General features: G+C 36.3%; 1 protein-coding gene and 1 pseudogene across 1 annotated transcript in view; one reads left to right on the top strand and one right to left on the bottom strand.

Moving 5' to 3' along the window:
- The window catches only part of ANO5 (anoctamin 5), a 103,623-nt gene that overhangs the window by 71,814 nt on the left and 11,853 nt on the right, over positions 1 to 19,956 (top strand). The window contains exons 14-20 of the mRNA XM_022583755.3: positions 1,694 to 1,768; positions 3,368 to 3,590; positions 5,948 to 6,117; positions 6,774 to 6,871; positions 13,699 to 13,829; positions 16,651 to 16,856; positions 18,491 to 18,669. Coding sequence (XP_022439463.1) covers positions 1,694 to 1,768; positions 3,368 to 3,590; positions 5,948 to 6,117; positions 6,774 to 6,871; positions 13,699 to 13,829; positions 16,651 to 16,856; positions 18,491 to 18,669 — 1,082 coding nt within the window. The remainder of the gene's footprint in view (positions 1 to 1,693; positions 1,769 to 3,367; positions 3,591 to 5,947; positions 6,118 to 6,773; positions 6,872 to 13,698; positions 13,830 to 16,650; positions 16,857 to 18,490; positions 18,670 to 19,956) is intronic.
- LOC149748712 (glycine cleavage system H protein, mitochondrial pseudogene) lies at positions 2,443 to 4,368 on the bottom strand (annotated as a pseudogene).

Raw genomic sequence — 19,956 nt, 5'->3', positions numbered from 1 at the left:
AAGGTAGTGGGCTTACGAGTGATTGCTTTATTCAACCAAAGGTTATTCACCTAGTCCATTCTAATTAATTATAATGGGAAGATCATTGCACTGGTGTCTGGAAAGGAGAGTCTAGATTTTGGGATAACTGGCAAACTGGCTGTATGTTGTTGACTGAGTTATTTGACTTCTTGGTACCTCATTTTTGTTTCACTTGAAAACGGAAGATACTTTGCAGACTCTTGGCTGCATATTCTTAGAGTCTCCACCTTTCCATAATCTATAATCACCATGTTACCTGATGCTATTAAAGAGAGAATAGAATATGTCTCTAAAAATCTCTTCAGTAGAATTCCCTACTCTGTTCAGGACACTGTTCTTGTGTATAATACTCAACATTCTTCTCATAGTACAGGCATTCACTAAACGTTTATTAAATTGCCTTGAAACATTACAAAATATTCAGTAAATGAATGAAGAGAAAAATCACCTCAGAAAATACATTAACAATTTGGGTGGCTATTTGAAATTAATAAAAAATATATTAAAAGAGATATTTTCATAATAATGACATGATGTGTATTTGTTCATACTTAATGGGATAAAGAAGAAAATAAAAGCAGGTCTATTGGCTTTGCCAAACACCGTTGACCAAAAGCAAGATGTACTGAATGTTTACATTTGAAACCAGTTGAAAAACAATATGTATTGATTCACTGTGAATCGTCTACTTCACTTAGCTTTAATGGCTTTGGAAATGAGAGGTTTTTTTTTGTTTGTTTTTTTTACTTCATTGCAGTGCTTCTTCAGTGGTTAAGCACAACCAGAATTCTTACATTTGAGTCTGTTGGGAACACATACATGCAGGAATGGACACACACACGTGCACACACAAATATGCACACACACACGAACACACTGACACATTGGATACACACATGCATACACATGTACATAATCAGATGTATCCACACACATCCTGGGGTTCAATAGAGCTCTTGGGCAGCCTACCCTGACTGCTATGTTCTGTTTGCATTCAGTCCTTTCTGAAAAATCCTTGAGACTGTACAGATGTAAAATCTTATATGTTAAATAGAATTACATGATTTAGATTTCTGCTGACAACTATTTTTTACTGTATGACAGTATTTTGGCCGTAAGATCTAACTGCCTCTCGATATAGCTAAAAATATCAGCTGGTATAATTAATATCTTCCATTAATGACTTAAAAAAACCATAATTGTAGAAAAGTCTGGGCCCCTGAACTGTGTGGAAGAAGACAATCCTATAAATATAAAGAAGGCACCCTACTTAATATCATACAGAGCAATTACAGAGCAGTGCATTCAACTCAATTCAATTTAACTCAATTAGAAAATTTTAACATCATTAAGGCATGTCCACTTAAGCAGCAGCCCTCAGGTTTTGACTTTGTTTTTCCTGTCTCCCTCTCCCTAAATACAACTCTAATTCAACACTCAGGAAATAATGTGTATCCTTTATATCTCACATCATTTGTAAAATATTTCATCTGGGAGCCCTAAAGGTTTCTACCTAAACATAAGGAACCACTACTAGAATGTAGCATTCCATGAGCTGTGGTGAACCCATTGAGGAGGTTTCTACTTTAACATGGCTTTGTGATTTTGACTACTGCTTGGATTCCCAACTTTGTAGATTTTGAATTTTGCTGTGATTTCTTCAAAATTACAGGAGGTGGAACCTTACTTGCCTTTGTGTAGTCGTATTCCATGGTACTTTTTATCGGGAGCCACAGTGACTTTATGGGTGAGCATTGTTTAAAAACTATTATCATCTATTGATGTAAGATCATACTGGGATTACCTCAATAGTTTTGTCTGCAATGGCTTGAGTCCCTCTCTTCCCTCCCACTCCACAGTATTTTTTTTATCTTGAATGGAGCTCTTATATAGAATAAACTGTAATTTGCATGGATGTGCCATGATTAAACCTTGCATAAAGAGTTGGGGGGAGAGAGAGGTACTTTATCTTTAAGCCCGTCCCTCTCCCTCCCCCAGCTCTTTGTTAATTTGGTGATAACTTGAAACCAGAACAGTAAAATAAATAATTTGATTACAGACTATTTGTTTAGTTTTTGTAAAAAAATTATTAATCTATCTTTTATCCATTTAAAATACTTATACAAAATGAAAAACTTTATACCATTAAGGTTCGTTCTCTTGCCAAGATAAATGGAAGAAAATGTTACATCTTCTACATGAAGAATTTAATTAGCATATCCCATTGTTAGGGAGTCAGATTTTTTCCATGCCTTTTACCTGATAGATTTCTCCATCATCATAATCTATTTCCTGCCCTCCCCTTTCAAAATGTATGTCCTCTTACAGTTGACCTTTAGTTTTAGGAAAACAGGCAAGGTTACCCTCTGAGAAGTTAGCCTGTTGAAGTATGAATAATTAGCAGATGTAGACTGTATTTTAACCTCACCATTCCATATTGTCCTATAATATTTTATCTTTAACCTTTTTTGATAAAGGTATTGGTTTTTCTATTTTAAATGTGTGTTTTCCTAGATGATATAACCATCATTTTAGGAGAGATGATAGAATAAAAGGGGGTGATAATCAATTTGGGACACTCCTTGAAAAATATTCTAGAGTGTGGTTCCAGAAAGATCGCTGTCATTTATTTCTAGTACTCATTCAATTTGATTCAGTTCCTCAACTTTCACAATAAAATTCTCCAATCATTGATATAAAGATCTTTGTGATTTTGTAATATGTAAAGGTATAAAATTTATACAAATATCTAAACTACCAGGCATATCAGACTACTAATGGCAGTATTCTGAGGGGAAATGAAATCGAATCTTTAAACGTATTTTTCTTGAGAAAGTAAGTGATCTTCACACTACACATTTAACTACAACCTAGAGCAGAGGTTACCAAACATTTGCTGTAAAAGATATATTATAGGCTTTGTAGGCCACAAATCGTCTCTGACACATAATTGTCTTTATTTTTCTTTACAACCTTTAAAAATGCAAACAAACAAACAAAAAATATTCTTACCTTAAGGGCCACGCAAGAATAGGTAAGGCCACAAGCAGACTCTGGCTTGCTGGTAGTTTTCCAACTCATTCTAAAGGATAGACCTAGAGGATGGTCAATGAATACTTTCCTATTTTCAATTTACTCAGCTGCTACCATACACTTATCGCTAACCCTTTTATGTTCCTAGTTTTCATTTCCTGCCATCTATGGTGAGAGGGACTGACTTGGCTTGCTTTCCATGTCAGATCTGCTAAACTTAATATATGAATTGAAAAGAAGAGTATGTTTCAGATACATATGCATCACAGGGATTCAGAGACCAGAGTAACCAGTTTTTGTTTCCCTTCCCCAGATGTCTCTGGTCATCGCGTGTATGGTAGCTGTGATTGTATACCGCCTGTCAGTCTTTGCTACATTTGCTAGCTTCATGGAAAGTGAAGCATCCTTAAAGCATGTCAGAAGTTTCCTCACTCCCCAGATAACCACATCTCTCACTGGATCATGCTTGAACTTTATTGTCATCTTGATCTTGAATTTCTTTTATGAAAGGATATCTGCCTGGATTACAAAAATGGGTAAGCCGGCCAAATCATTAGTATGACTCTGAAAAAGGGTTCCTATCAGTGCTATACCTCCATTCTGGATAATCCCCAAGGGAGTTCTTTGTTTGTTTGTTTGTTTTTGTTTCAAACTAGTTTATTTAGGGGTTCCATTTTCAGTCCTCAATAGATTTTATGTATTTCTCATATGCGTCTTCACTCATTAGTTCATCTAGTTCTGAAGGGTTACTGAGTGTCGTCTTGATCAGCCAACCATCTTCACAACAAGATTTGTTGACAAGTCCTGCATTTTCTGTTAGAGCTTCATTAATTTCAGTTACTTCTCCTGATAGAGGAGAATAGAGTTCACTAGCAGCTTTCACACTTTGCAAAGCACCAAATTCCTCTTGTTTGTTCAATTTTGTCCCAACTTCAGGCAGACTACAGTAAACAACACCTCCCAAAACTTCCTGTGCAAAATTGCTGATTTCCACTGTTCCAACACCGTTTTCTGATGTTGCCCATTCATGTTTGTCTGTGAATTTACGACCCGACAGCAGAGTGGGGCCGGTGCGCAGCGCCGGACAGCGCCCGGACGGCGCCTGCCCGCAATCCCCAGGGCTGCAGCGGGCAGGGCGCGTTGGGCGCAGAGATGGCACACAGGCTGCAGACCGTGGCCCGCACGCTCTGCGCCACTCGCAGAGCCATGTTCGCAGGGGTGCAGAGGGTCTCCGCACGCCGGGAGTTCATTTTTTAAAGGCACATTTTAAGGCAGTTTTGCTCTACAGGTAGACCCATAGCCTGGTACTTCAGAATCCCCTAACAGCTACATTCAGGCCTATTATAGTGGAAGGAGGAAAAATAACTAATAACTAGGACTAATAACTAGGACTCTGTAGATCTTTCTGAGTATTCTTACCTTAATCCTTCCTTGATGGGGTTAGTTGAAGCCTAAATAAAATCCTCACATGTTTCTGAAGACACAGATAATTTTTATTTCATGTGTATGGTATTTAGAAGGTATTGGATTTTGAAAACCATTGTGAGGAAAACAGAACAATCAGGTCCTCCTGAATAAATCTAAAAGTTAGTGCTTCTCTTTTCGGTTGTCATGTGTTAGAACCTGGATTTCTCCTAAAGCCATTTAGGATTTCTCCTAAAGCCATGAGGGAAGGTGAAGGGGTCACAGGTGGAGTGGTAGGTTCAGTCAGGAAGACTAGCACAGAGCACAGTTGCTCCTGGTCTTGCCCGCAGCAAGTTGGAGATGAGATCAGAGACTCAACTCCAGGCCTCAGCTTCTTCTGGGACTGCTGCCTCCAGGAGCTCATGCCCCCCTCCCCTAAATCTGTACACTGACAGTGTGCCCAGTGGTAACCAAAAAGGCAGCACGGTATTTACTCAGCACTAGAGTAAGCACTGGCAAGCAGCTGTCATTAAATCTATTTTCAAATTTGGAGTTCTTCTCTCTTAGTTTTACTTATTTTTTCTGTTAGCAACAGCCAAAAACTAAACAATTATAGCAATTAGCACCTACAAACAAAGCACCTAAAAAATATCTCAGCTTTCGTCAATGAGAAAAATCTCTTGTATTCACATTAGAGATTTTGTAGGAATGCAGCTAAATTTCAGTAAAATGGAAGCGTTATCTGTGTCTTTAGAATATGTGCCACTATTTCAGTGTTGCTGAAAATGTCATGGATTTGGCTGCATCAGCTTGTGCTCTTGGGAGATCATCAGTTCAGAAAAGCATGGCCCCTTACTCTTTCATGCCTCACGTTTTTTTACTGTGGTGTGAAGAGACTCTAACATTTTCTTATCTTTGGAATTCATAAAATGATAGATCATGATCATGCATTTTAAGTAAAGGAGAGGGAAAATATGTACTATTACTGCCACCGTTTGCATGACATTGTTTTCAAAACTGATAAAGCCGCTTAATTCATGAGAGGAAAGCACAATTCAGTTTGAAATCATCCTCTGCCCTTCATAAGATTCACTTTGTTTACACCTGATTGAAAACAGAGGAGCGAGATCTGATGTGTTTACAGGGTATCATATAGTGTTACGGGGATAAGCATGAGGCTCTTCAGTCTAATAGGCACTTGAATTCCATATTTTGACTGTGTGACCCCAGGCAAGTACTTCATCCCTCTAAATGTACTAATGAAGGTTTCTCAGCCTTCTCTGTTGATTAGATTAATACACAATCTCTAATTGAAAGCCTAGTACACATCCATAGCTACTTAATATTGGTCAGTTATGACCAGAGTGGGGAAGATTTCAACAGACTCTCAGAATAATATGACTAGATATCCACTTATCCCAGGGAGTAAAAAAAAATAAGGAGAAGCAGGAAGGTGCATTATTAAACCTTGGTGTTTTTTATTTACCAGAAATTCCTCGGACTCACCAGGAGTATGAGAGCAGTCTTACCTTGAAAATGTTCCTGTTTCAGTTTGTAAATTTTTACTCGTCCTGCTTCTATGTAGCTTTCTTTAAAGGGAAGTTCGTGGGCTATCCTGGAAAATACACATATTTGTTTAATGTGTGGAGAAGTGAAGAGGTAAGAATTCTCTAGAGAGGTGAGGTTTGTGGCTTCAGTAACTCAGTGTTAACTAAATACCTTTAGGCGTGCCCGGCACTAACTCAGATTTTATCAAGCTGCAGGAAAAGTCAAAGACACTGACTGTCCACAGAGCATATTGGTCTTAGAATCCTGCTGTCTGATAGACTTTCCAGTTCGTTCTGGGCAAGAAGTTATATTGTACCTATTGTTTGGTATAAAATATGAACTATGAACTGGAATAAGCAAGTTCTGTATTCCTGAGGACTTCCATCAAAGGATGAATAACTTTCTAGAGGTACAGCAAAAAGGGCTCTGCCACGGGTACAGAGTTACAACAGTTCAGTGCTTTCCAAACCTGGCTGTGCATCCAGATCACATGCAGAAAATAACAGCTTCCAGCCCTAATCCAGATATAAAGATTCAGAATTTTCTAAGGCCCAGAAATCTGTTTTTAAACATAGTTCACAGCTGAATCTAATGTAGCTAGACTGGTGATCAAGCTTGGAACTTGGAACTAAATATCCATTTATATTTCTTTAATATCTGTTCCAATGCAAATCTTCAGATTCTCACCCTCTGGTTTGGGATTTCTTTTGTTGCAGAAGTCCATCTTTCATCCTTTACTTTATTTTTCTCCTTTTTCTTCTTACTAGTGTGATCCTGGAGGCTGTCTAGTAGAATTGACAACCCAGCTGACCATCATAATGACTGGGAAACAGGTCTTCGGAAACATTAAAGAAGCCATTTATCCGTATGTATGACTTACAAGTTTTTGCTTTTTTTTAAGTAAGCATGAGAGATTTCCTCTGGAAAAAATGGAATTCTTTGATTATCATTGTGCCTTTGTTAGCTAATGTTTAAGTCAACAACAACAAAAAAACTTCACTTTTAATCAGCAGTCAAGAATATATTGGGACTTCCCTGGTGGCACAGTGGTTAAGAATCTGCTTGCCAATGCAGGGGATACAGTTTCGATCCCTGGTCCGGGAAGATCCCACATGCCATGGAGCAACTAAGCCCATGCACCAAAACTACTGAGCTTGTGCTCTAGAGCCCACGAACCACAACTGCTGAGCCCATGTGCTGTAACTACTGAAGCCTGTGTGCCTAGAAGCCCGTGCTCCGCAATGAGAAGTCACCACAATGAGAAGTCACCGCAATGAGAAGCCCGCGCACCGCAACAAAGAGTAGCTCCCACTTGCCACAACTAGAGAAAGCCCGCATGCAGCAACGAAGACCCAATGCAGCTAAAAATAAAAATAAATTAATTAGTTAATTTAAAAAGAATATATTAAGGTAATACAGACTTTTAAATATACATCTGTTGCTTGAGAAAGTTTAGGGAAAGGTAGTTATCTCTGTCTCCTGTGAAGTTTCCACTGGGAAATCTGTTATATGCTCCGTAGGTTATTCTACATGTTCCATTTTATTTCTCAAAATTACTAAAAGTTGAATTCTTTAAAAATATCTGTGTGTCATGGACACATCTATTACTGAACCAAACTCGGGTCCACTCACCTGCCTGCAGTAAATCCAATCTACTGACACCGGGTTATGGTGAAGGAAATTGCAGTGTTTATTGTAACTCACCATACAAATAGTCTGGGACAGCTAGTGCCTGATGGGTTTCAGAAAAGCATTTTCAAAGTCCAGGTGAGGGAGTGGGGGGTACAGGGTATGTGATCAGCTCATGCACAAATATCTGATTGGTTGATGATGAGGTAACAGGGCTGTGTCACAGGGGTTAACATTAGGCTCTAGTAGGCCTGGGGGCTATGTGCTCATGGTCATCAAGTAGTTAACATCTTCCATTTGGTGGGGGTTTTCACATCTGTAAAACAACTCAGGAAATGTGCATCAGATACTATTCTCTATTACTTCCGAGAGGAGCTAAAGCAGAAGATATGCGGAGGAGTCTGTCCCAGGAAGGCCCCATAGGGTCCTTCTCAGTTACACATCTAGGCACAGAAACTGTTTATGAATGAAATTCTGGCACGTGAAGGAATCACTCTCTGTCCCCAAAGCATAGCAATAATGAATACATTATAAAAAAAGAAAACCAAAATGACAGTAGATCTGAAATATAAGGTGAAAATTCCCATGTATAAAAAGAGGAAGAATTAGGGGCTTCCCTGGTGGTGCAGTGGTTGAGAGGCCGCCTGCCGATGCAGGGGACACGGGTTCGTGCCCCGGTCCAGGAAGATCCCACATGCCGCGGAGCGGCTAGGCCCGTGAGCCATGGCCACTGAGCCTGCGCGTCCGGAGCCTGTGCTCCTCAACGGGAGGGGCCACAACAGTGAGAGGCCCGCGTACCGGGAAAAAAAAAAAAAGAGGAAGAATTATAAGCCTGTAATCTTGTGGGGCTCTGAGTTAGGAAATTATAGTGTCAGGGTGTAACACCTATAGGATGAAGTGGACCAAAAGTGCACCACTTAAGACAGGGGACTAGCCAGTTTAACTGTACTTAAAGCCAGGGACTGGGTGTATTCTTACTTACTCATGAAAGATGGTTGAAAACACCCTCCCCCTCTCTCACCCACTGCCACAGTTTCATAGTACTCCTGGGGTGCTATTTCATGTGCTGACAAAGGAAGAACATAGATGTATACTTGCAAATGGTATTTGATACACCACATCCCTAATATTGCCACAGAGAAATAATACCAAACTGTTACTTTAAATCCTAGCTCTAGATTGAGAACCTGGAGGCAGAATGGAGGTAACCCCTAAACCAAACACAAGAGGGAAAATAAATAAATATGCACAGAGAGGAAAAGAGACAGGACAGTAAAAGAAAAAAGAAACAAGTAAATTTAAGACTACAGACCAAGATTCAAAAGCTTATAAGATTTAATGCTACAAAGGCCACTAACAAAATCAATTCTTAGAAAGTGAACTTACTCTAGGTAGGAGATTCTGGCAAAGCCTAAAAACATAAAAGGAGGTGATACTGTCAATAAAAAAGATAAGGAAATAATTTAAATTAAAACAGATATAAATGAAACAAGAACAAATGAATATGGGCTTCCCTGGTGGTGCAGTTGTTAAGAATCCGCCTGCCAATGCAGGGGACGTGGGTTCGAACCCTGGTCCGGGAAGATCCCACATGCTGCGAAGCAACTTAGCCCATGCACCACAACTACCGAGCCTGCGCTCTAGAGCCCATGAGCCACGACTACTGAGCCCATGTGCCACAACTACTGAAGTCAGCGTGCCTAGAGCCCATGCTCCGCAACAAGAGAAGCCACCGCAATGGGAAGCCCGCGCACCGCAATGAAGAGTAACCCCTGCTCGCCGCAACCAGAGAAAAAGCCCACGTGCAGCAACGAAGACCCAACATGGCCAAAAAAAATAAATAGAATAAAATAATAAATAAATTTTGAAAAGAGAGCAAATGAATTTGAAAAAGAATTAATTATTAAATGTAAAATCATACTTTAAATAAACAGAACAATAGATGGTATCAATTACAGATCAGACACAATTGAAAAATGAATTAGTTAATTGGAAAATAGTACTGAGAAATTCCCACATTGTACAGTGCAACAGAGACAATGAGGTTAAAAATATTAAAGTGACAGGAGGCTATATAGTGGCTTCTACATTAATCTGCTAGTGGTTTCAGAAAAAGAAAATTGAGTAAACAGTGGAAAAAATCCTTTGAATAGGTAATTGCTGAAAATTTTCCAGAAATGAAGAAAAACATGAGTTCCAGAAATGAAAATGGATCCTGAGTATGAAGCAAAATAAATAAAATTAAATTCACACCCAGATATGTTATGGTCAATCTACAGAACATCAGAGATAAATAATCTTAAAATCTTTCAGAAGAAAAAGGAATGCCATCTACATTCAATAGGTTTCTCACTAATAACATTAGATGCGAAAGTATTTTCAAGATTCTTAGTGAAATAAAATGTTCACCTTAGATTTCTAGAAGCATTTTAACTATTATATAAAGTACAGGTGAAATAAAGGCATTTTTAGACATGAAAAAACTAAGAGTTTACATTCATAGACCCTCATTGGAAGAACTACTGAAAAAAGAAATGAAAGTGTGTAATGCAAGAAACATTGGTTAGTACAGCAATTGGTAGCTCAAAGAAAAATGTAGTACTTTGGTATAAATCTTTAAAATATGTGAGATTTGTATGCTGAAAACTACAAGTCCTGTTGAAAAAAAAATTACATCTATGTGAGTGGAGAGAAACGTGTTGATGGATTGGTAGACTCAACTTAATAAAGATGCCAATTATCCCCCAAATTGATAAATAGATTTGTTATTCCAATCAAAATATCAGTAGGATTTTAGTAGATATAGATAAGTAGATGCTAAAATTTATATTGAAGGCAAATGAACTAGAATAGTCAAAACAAATTTGATAAAGAAGAATAAATTTGGAGGAATTACACTATTCAATTTTACGACTTACTATAAAACCATTTAAATCAACATGGGATTGTTGAAGGGATAGACATATAGGTCAAATGGAACAGAGATTGAAGAAATAAATCCACACAAATATGGCCATTTTATTTTTGACAGAGTTGCAGAAATAATTCATTGAAGAAACAACAGTCTTTTCAATAGCTGGTGCTGGAACAACTGGACATCCATATGCAAAATAACAAAACTCCATGAGTTAGTTCAAAAGTTAATTCAAAATGGATCATAGATGATAAAACCATTTTTTTTTGAGAAAGCAAGGAAGTGATTACAAAATTCAAGATGAGGGTTACTATGTGGGGATCAAGGGGTTTGTAATTGGAATGGAACACATAGAAGTGCTTCTGTGATTCCTAGCAAAGTTCTCTTTCTTGAACTGGGTAGTATCTTTTCCTTTGTGATTCCAGTTACATGCATGCCCATCTTTCTGATATTGTCTCAAAAATCTCAGGTGTTCTTTTCCCTTTTTAGCATTCCTTTTTTCTTTCTATTTTGGTTTTGATATAAGCAGAATATGTTTTCCTTTTAATTCACACATTTGCTACAGTATTTCATATTGTCTTATTTGTTAATTTTTGCCAATTTGGAGAGTGTAAATGATATCTCATTTTGGTCTTATTTTTCATTTCCCTGATTAAGAACATGAATGAGTCTCTTTTGACCATATGTGTTTTCTCTTCAATGAAGTGCTTATTTGTGTTGTTTAATCATCCTTCTACTTGTATGTTTATCTTTTTCTAATTGATTTATAGAAATGCTGTATAACTCTGGTTACTGTGTTTTTGTTTGTTTGCTTTTTGGTTATATGTGTTGCAAATATTTTAACCCAGCACAATTTTTGTTTTTTTATTTCTTAATAGTATCTTTTTTTTTTTTTTTTTTTTTTTTGCGGTATGCGGGCCTCTCACTGCTATGGCCTCTCCCATTGCGGAGCACAGGCCCCGGACACGCAGGCTCAGCGGCCATGGCTCATGGGCCCAGCTGCTCCACGGCATGTGGGATCCTCCCGGACTGGGGCACGAACCCATGTCCCCTGCATTGGCAAGCGGACTCTCAACCACTGTGCCACCAGGGAAGCCCATTAATATTATCTTTTTGGACCAGATAATTGTTTGGTGTGAGGTGCTGTCCTTTGCGTTGTAAGATGTTTTGCAGCATCCTTGAACTCTACCTGCGATATGCCAGTAGCCCACCTTCTCCCCAGTTGTGACAGCCAAAAATGCCTCCAGATACTGCAAAAGTCCCCTTGTGGGCTAAATCACTTCCATTTGGGAACCACCGCTGTAGATGGACAAAAGTAGATACTTTTAATATAGCAAAATTTTTATCAATCTTTTCTTTTATGGTTTAGTATTTTTAAAGTCTCGTTTAATACACCCTTTCCTACCTTAAAATCAAAAACCTATTCTCATATAATTACATCTAAATATTTTTAGCATTTTAACATTATTGTTGCCTTTCTCTTTTAAATTCTTAATATACATGGAAAAGCTTTTGTGTTTGATATGAAGGTCAAATTTAATTTCTTACACACACACACACACACATATATATATACATATATATCACATATATATAATATATATCATGTTACCATTTATTGAGAAGTCCCTCTTCCGCACTCTCCATGATCTGCAATACCATGTATGCCAAATGGCAAGTACAAGGCTATTACTAGGCCTCCATTCTGTTCCAGGATTTGTCTATCCCTACACCAATACTACATTCTCTTAATACAGCTTTATAATAACTCTTCATATCTTCTGGGACAGGTTTTACCAACTTATTCCTCATCTATAGAATATCTTGGCTATCCTTTGTCTTTTGTCTTTCTGTGTAAATTTTAGAAACATCTTGTCAGATTTCACATGGGAAAGTATTTTGGTTTTTTGATTGAAATTACATTCCAGTTGTTTCAATAAGACAACTGACATTTTATTATGCCAGGTCTTTTTATTCATGAACATTTAGTTTGGACTTTAATGATTCAAATAAATATTTAAACTTCAGCATACAGGTCTTATAAATCTTTGGTCAAATCCATTTCTAGGTACTTTTCATTTTAATTGCTATTGTAAATGGTATCTTTCTAAAAATTATATTTTCTACCTGTGTTTTGTGGGTATATAGGAATGCAATATATTGATAAATCTATTATTATTTCTAATAATTTTTATCTAACTTCATTGGGGTTTTCTATGCAGATAATCCATTCACATTACTGTTAGTAATTATAGATGTCTCTTCTATTTCCAATTCTTTTGCCTTTTTCTTTTTCATTTTATTGTTCTGGCTAAGATCTCCAATAAAGTCTTGAATGTGATCATACACACCCTTATTTTGTTCTTGATTGTAAAGGGAATGCTTCTCACTTTTCCCTATTAAGAGTGATGTTAACCCCAGGATTTTGGTAGATGCTTTTGGTCAGATTGAGGTAATTATCTTCTTTTCCTACTTTTCAGTCATAAATAGGTTTTAGTAGGTGATTGAAATACATCAAATGCATTTTTCTTCATCAGTCAACATGATTTTATATTTTTCTCCTTAAATTTGTTAATATGGTCTCTTACATTGATTGTGTTTCTGATAAAAATAATCTTTTTGTTCCTTAAGTAATCCAGTATTATCATGATATATTTTATATAGTATAGAATTTAGTTAGGTAATATTTTATTTAGGATTATTGCATTTATTTTCATGTGTTAGATAACCTCTTCGTTCCCTAGTCATACATTTTCTATTGTAACCCACTTCTCATTTCCCCAAGTGGCCTTCTGAGTATCATGACAACATAAAGGATAGTGAATTAAATAGATAAAAACCATCCTGTAGTGATCCTCTCCTCCACATGCTCTTTAACATAACTGTCTCTGAGTAAATACACTTCCCTGCAGAGAGTCAGGGTTGTCTTACTTTCTCAATCACCCAAGTAAAGATCTTTTGCCTCATCAAGTACTGTGAACAGAACACAAGGTTCTGACTTGGACTTTAGCTGTAGTCTTAGCTCTACATGTTCTGTGATCTAAACTTACTTACCCTCCCTTACCGCCATTTTTTAGATCTAAGACTGATTCTCTGACCCCTTTCTTTTAAACCCTATTTCATGTATTTATTTTTATCACTTCCAACAGCTTGGTTCTGAATTGGTGGAGACGCCGAAAAGCTCGAACCAACTCTGAAAAGCTATACAGTCGATGGGAGCAGGACCATGACCTTGAAACTTTTGGTTCTCTCGGGCTATTCTATGAGTACTTGGAAACAGGTAATTTTCAACCACTGCCTTGAAACATGGAATAGGCTGAGTAAAATAAGTATTTTTCAGCTCTTAATATTTCTTCCTACCTTGCACATAGTAGGTGTTCAGTAAATCATTGGCTAGTGGATGAAAAGATAGATGGGTGGGTATGGAAAAGATTGGTTCAGTATTTCTATTTCCCACCAAATAGAATGCAGAATGAAATTAATTTCAAAACACCAATCTCAGAGATATTTTTCCTATCAATTTAATGTTAATACTGTTGAACCAAATAAAGTAAGGATCACTTTTTTTTGTGGAAACAATCAAAATATTTATTGACAGATGAATGGATAAAAAAATGTGGTATAAAAATACATATAATGGACTTTTATTTTATTCAGCCTTAAAAAAACCAAATCCTGCTCTACGCGACAACTTGGATGAACCTTGAGGACACTATGCTAAATCAAATAAGCCAGTCAACTGTGTGATTCCACTCCTACTCACATGAAGTACTTAAAATAGCCAAACACATAGAAGCAGAGATAGAATGGAGGTTGCCAGGGGCGGGGGGGGGGGGAATGGAAACCCTCCCCCCCCTTCAAATAACACTTAACAAGGGCAGCTTTGTTTTAACCTAAAACAGAAGAAATGAGTGCCAGTTACAAACATTCATACAAATCTCCAATATCAATTCTTGATAAAGATCTTAATTTAATACCTTGTCCAACTAGATTATTTGGCTTAGGTTTTTGTTTTGTTTTGTTTTGTTTTGTGGCAGAGCCCTAACCACTGGACCACCAGGGAATTCCCCTTGGCTTCGTTTTATAAGGCAGAACACTGTCTCTCCCTCCATGTCCACAGGAGAAAGGGAATGTTGCCATATCTTTTCTGAGTCTCTTTTTGTTAACTATGAAGACTTGCATTTTGTAAGGCTAATCTCTGGAATTCTGTTATAAGTAAGGATCAGTTTTTAATACCTGTCTCAAATTAGTTTAAGTAGCTTTCTCCTTTCATTTGCCTCAGTGACTGCTCATAGAATATGTTGAAAAACATTTACAGAGGCTGACATACATTTAGTGTATGTCCCTTGTTTCAAGTTGAAAAGAAGAAGGCAAAAAGCAGTTATGCAAGGGAAACCCAAATTGAATGCAAGAAATGCATAAAATATTCTAAGGATTGAAAAGAGAAGAGACCTTGAGATGAAATTTTAGGAGAAATAATAATGGGGACTGCTTGTGAAGTTTATCCAGGGTGTTTCCTCTCAGATGTCCTTCTCTGCTTCTTTGGTGGAATTAAAGAGGACTGTTTTCCCAACTTATTCTCATGGCCCATAAAAGTCATGGTAGAATAACGGAGATGACCTGAATTTGCTACCGATTCTCCACTATAACACATACATATGATACCTGGATTAAAATAGGTACATCAGGACAAATAGGAAGAAGTCTCCAGTTATGAAATTAGGTAGTCCTTGCTCTATGAAGTGATAAGGCTGTAATTTTTAATTAATTGCTTATGTTTCAAGTGAATTTGTACATAAATGTATCAGAGATTATAACTAAAATTAAAAGGTGAAATCAGGGTTTCATAACAAGATTAACTACCATTTATTGAGACACCACTAAGAGTTAATTTATTCTGGATATTTTACATACATTATCTCTAATCTTGAAACATTCTATGGAAATAGTCATTTTATCTTAGAGGGTACTGAAACTTGGATAGATTAAGTAATTTGCCATGGGCCACAGAGATTATAGGTAAAGATCTGGGATTTGAACCTAGAAATTCAAGCTGTTTCTACGTAATACTTTGTCTTAACTTTCTATTTCTTGGTTCAGTAGAGAAGTCAGGAAGGAGGCAGTTTGTTCCCTTGGTTTAGTAGATGACAAGACTGATTCTAATGAGAAATCTTATGAGAAGAGCTGAAATCCAGAAACACTCAAGATCTAACTAAAAACAGAGGACTAGTAGAAGATTCTTTTCTTTTTTCCTTCAATGGAAAGCCATTTTTTGTATCTCTTCTTATTTTTTCTTCACTCATGTGGGAAGCCCAGTTTGCCAGCTGCATGGATTCTTTCACCCCAAGCACTGATGGAAACAAAAGAAGAAAAGTGGAGAGAGAAGCCAGCTTACACAGGTGTTAAGCCTCAATGAGGAAAGAGAGTAAAACTTATTTAGAAAGATGTCAAGTTAGTACAGAGGATCAGAACCTTAACAAATACCTCATTCCAGGATATGTATATTTCCTTTGCCCACATATATTTCTGATGCTTTATATGATTCATTTCCTGATTTGTTGTCAGACATCTTGTTTGCTCTTCCTTTTCCTCTGTTAACATCTTCAAATCTTAAATAATGCATTCGTTCATAAGGCTTATAGTTGAGTGTTTTTATATACCCCAAACATACAAATGAGTCGGTCATTATCCCTGATCTTAAAAAATACATAGATTAGCAAAATAGAAAACTTGATTACCCCACTGATGTGCCAATACCCATGTAAATGCTGGGGTAGCATAGACCTAAACATAGACCATAATAAAATACTGTGTTTTATGAATAATAACAATATCCTATCTAACAAGAATAAATGCTTTCTTCAAACAAGCAGGTCTCAAAAGAAACAGCAGAGATGGAGCTGAGCTGTGCATGACCAGCTCAACAAATAAGTCACTGTGCTTCCTATAGGGAAGAGGATGTGGACAGCTGGAAAGAGACCTGGAGTGTTTTGCTGATGTAGATCCCTCCAAAATGAGGGAAGTAGCAGGAGTTAGGCAGAGTGTTCCCCGTTTTCCCCTCCACAATAATGAGTTTGTGAATTTTTCTTTTATCCCTGCAGTTATCCAGTTTGGATTTGTTACATTATTTGTGGCCTCTTTTCCTTTGGCTCCTCTTCTTGCTCTCTTGAATAATATAATAGAGATTCGAGTGGATGCCTGGAAGCTTACTACTCAGTACAGGAGACCTGTAGCTGCTAAGGCTCATAGCATAGGTGTTTGGCAAGACATTCTTTATGGAATGGCTGTCCTTTCTGTTGCAACTAATGTAAGTAGACCTATTTCAGTGGAATAACTGTACTTTTTTTCTTTTCTTGAGGATGGGGAGATGGGAAAGATGTTTAACTCAATCTTTATTTACATTGATTTCATCATGGTCCATAAAGGTAAAACATCCCTAAACTTTTATGTGCTAAACAACATAGGCAACTCTATGACATGCAAACTCTTAGATATACAAGGAAAATTGTAAAAACATGCTTATTAAAATACCATGATATATTTTCATAGCATGTGACAAAGTAGACAGAAAATAAGTAATGATATAAAGGATTTAATAATACAATTAAAGCTTGATTATACATAAAGTTGTATACTACAAACAGAATACACAACATTTACCTGTCATTTTTTTGGAGCACTTATTAAAAATGATAATAAAACTGAATTCCCAAAAGCAGAAATTTTACAATGAATATTCATCTACAATAATGGTATAAAAAATGAAGTTGATAATAAGATAGCCAAAAAAGAAAATTAAACCACTTAACATTTATGCTTCCAAGGAAGCTTATTGTACAAAGATGAAATAAAATTGAAGTTATAAGGAAAGCTTAATTAAAACGAAAGCCTATCAAAATTTTCCTAGCTGATTTTAGGAATCATCCAGAACCATATTTATAAAAACTATATACCAATAAATGCTTTTATTATTGAAAAAGAAGAAGGAAACCATGAGCTGAACGTGTAACTTATGAAACTAAGAAAAAATGTAAAGCTAATCAATAGAAAGTAGTAAGAAAATTAATGAAGATATAAACAGAAATAAATTAGAAAACAAACAAAAAGCAATATAATTGCTAAATAAGTCGAGTTGGTTCATTGAAAAGATAAACAAAACTGAAAATCTCAAACAAAAAAAGAATTACAGGGTACAAGTGAGAAAATTATAAGAATGTTATGTATACATTTATTCTAATAATTTTTATATCTATTTGAAATTGTCACTTTTTTAGAAATAAAACTGCCAAAATATATTCAGTAAGTGATAATAAAACATGAAATGGACCAGTAACTATAGAAGCAATATTAAAAGATTTTAAAAATCTACCACTAAAAATGTAGATGGCAGGGCCAAATGGTTTTAAATTGACTTATCTTACCTAAAGGAAACATGACATTTATAGTATTCCAGAGCTTAGGAAAGGATGGGAAAATACCATTCCTGTGGCATCAAATACTGAAATTAATTACACTGAACTGTGGGAAATTTACCAGTATGGTCTTCTATATCTTCATTCTCCATTCCCTACACACACACACACACACACACACACACACACACACACACACGTCCAGGCCAGTAAATTTGGTTAAGAAATGTAAGAAATAGCAAGCCATGGTGGAAGGAGATAGACACAGGCATGGTGTTTTTGGAGACAGATACATTTAGGTTAAATTTTCAATGTAGCACTTTCTAGCTATGAAATCTTGGAATACTGATTATACACTGTAAATGAGCTATTTTATGTTCTAGGTCAAAGACTCATATATTAATTTGATTAATAATAGCATTCTAATCATTTTGTATCCATAAGGCATATGGAACTGAAAGATGTACAAATCAGTCATTTGTAAAACTGCATTGTTAGCTCACGATCTCCCTCTTGTTTTGTCCTTTAGGCTTTTATTGTTGCATTTACATCGGACATGATCCCCCGTTTAGTTTACTACTATGCCTACTCAAAAAATGCCATTCAGCCTATGAAAGGGTATGTCAATAACAGCCTGTCAATATTCCTGATAGCTGATTTTCCAAACCACACTGTGCCTTCGGAAAAACGAGACTTCACCACTTGCAGGTTTTCTCTTGTTTTCATTTTGTTTTTTAAATGTATTTCTTAAGTTCTCCATTTCCTTCATGTCTTACAAAAAAAAATTTACTTGGGGCAGTAAAAATCCTGGATAAAGTGCATGAATTCTAGAATTCACACATTGTATGGTTCTGATTTGAAAAAGTAGAATGCCCAAAAGTAAGACAATATTATGGGTAAAGATAATGTCAATTTTGAATTGTTTCTTATTTTCTAAGTTTATTGGAAAAATTTTCTTCAACAAATACCTCCTTGGTCCCAAGTTGCAATATCTATAATCATACAGCATGGTCATATTTTACGTGCATTTAACCTACTTGAATTTAACTATGTGTCCTCAAAAAGAGGCAGAGTAAGGAAGAGAGAAATAATATGATTAGTTCACCAGCCATCCCATTTAAAAGGTTTCTTCGTGTAGGGAGTGTGAACTTGGATTTGTAAACCTGCTGCTTTCACACTCAGTGTCTCACGTACTGTGAGGATCTTTTTACTCTAGGATTTAAAGTTATATATATTTATTTATGTATGTGTGTGTATGTATGTATGTGTGTATATATATATATATATATATATGGTATGTCAAGTCTTTTAAACTTAAACCTTAAACCAAGTGCTTCATCTGGGATTCCAACAACAACAACAAAAAAAACCAGCAAAATGTTGCAACACAGGTAGACAAAAGCATTGTTATATTCTATATTTATATAGAGAGGAATCATAACATGGGCAACTGTCAGATTTCTTGATGTCATCACTTCCTACCTGAACTAAATCTTTGAACATTAATATCTAGACACTTGCAGAAAAAAATGAACTCACAAATTGAACACCAAGAAAACCCTAGAAGGCTAATAAGGAAAACAAAAATAATGCAGTGTCATATAAGCTGAGAAAATAGAGTTTCAAGAAAATAGGAATGGTCAACAATGTCAAGTTCTGTTCTTCACAGGTCAAATAAGATCTGGATGAAAATGTTCCTTCAGTTTAATGATAGGAGACAGTTGGTGTCAGTGGAGTGATGATAGAACTAAGTGTGTTAAGGAGTAGGAAGAGAGGGAATGGAATGGAAAGAGCAAATTTTGCTATAACTCTCTAGAGAAATTTGTCTCTGAAGGACAGGAGAGCAGTTTCACTTGTGTCTCTTGCTACATATATACTATACAAAAGTAACATATGGCTCTTCTTTTTATCTGTATAGGAAAGATAAATGTTTCATAATAGCAATTATTTTCCTTTGACTTGACTTTTGTTGTCAACTGAAAGGGTCTCTTACAA

The sequence above is a fragment of the Delphinapterus leucas genome, chromosome 7 (assembly GCF_059928025.1).
Source record: "Delphinapterus leucas isolate spDelLeu-1000000601 "Yukka" chromosome 7, BTC_Dleu_Yukka2, whole genome shotgun sequence".
NCBI lineage: Eukaryota > Metazoa > Chordata > Mammalia > Artiodactyla > Monodontidae > Delphinapterus > Delphinapterus leucas.
The sequence above is the reverse complement of the archived record's forward strand: the minus strand, read 5'-3'. Positions and strand labels throughout refer to the sequence as shown.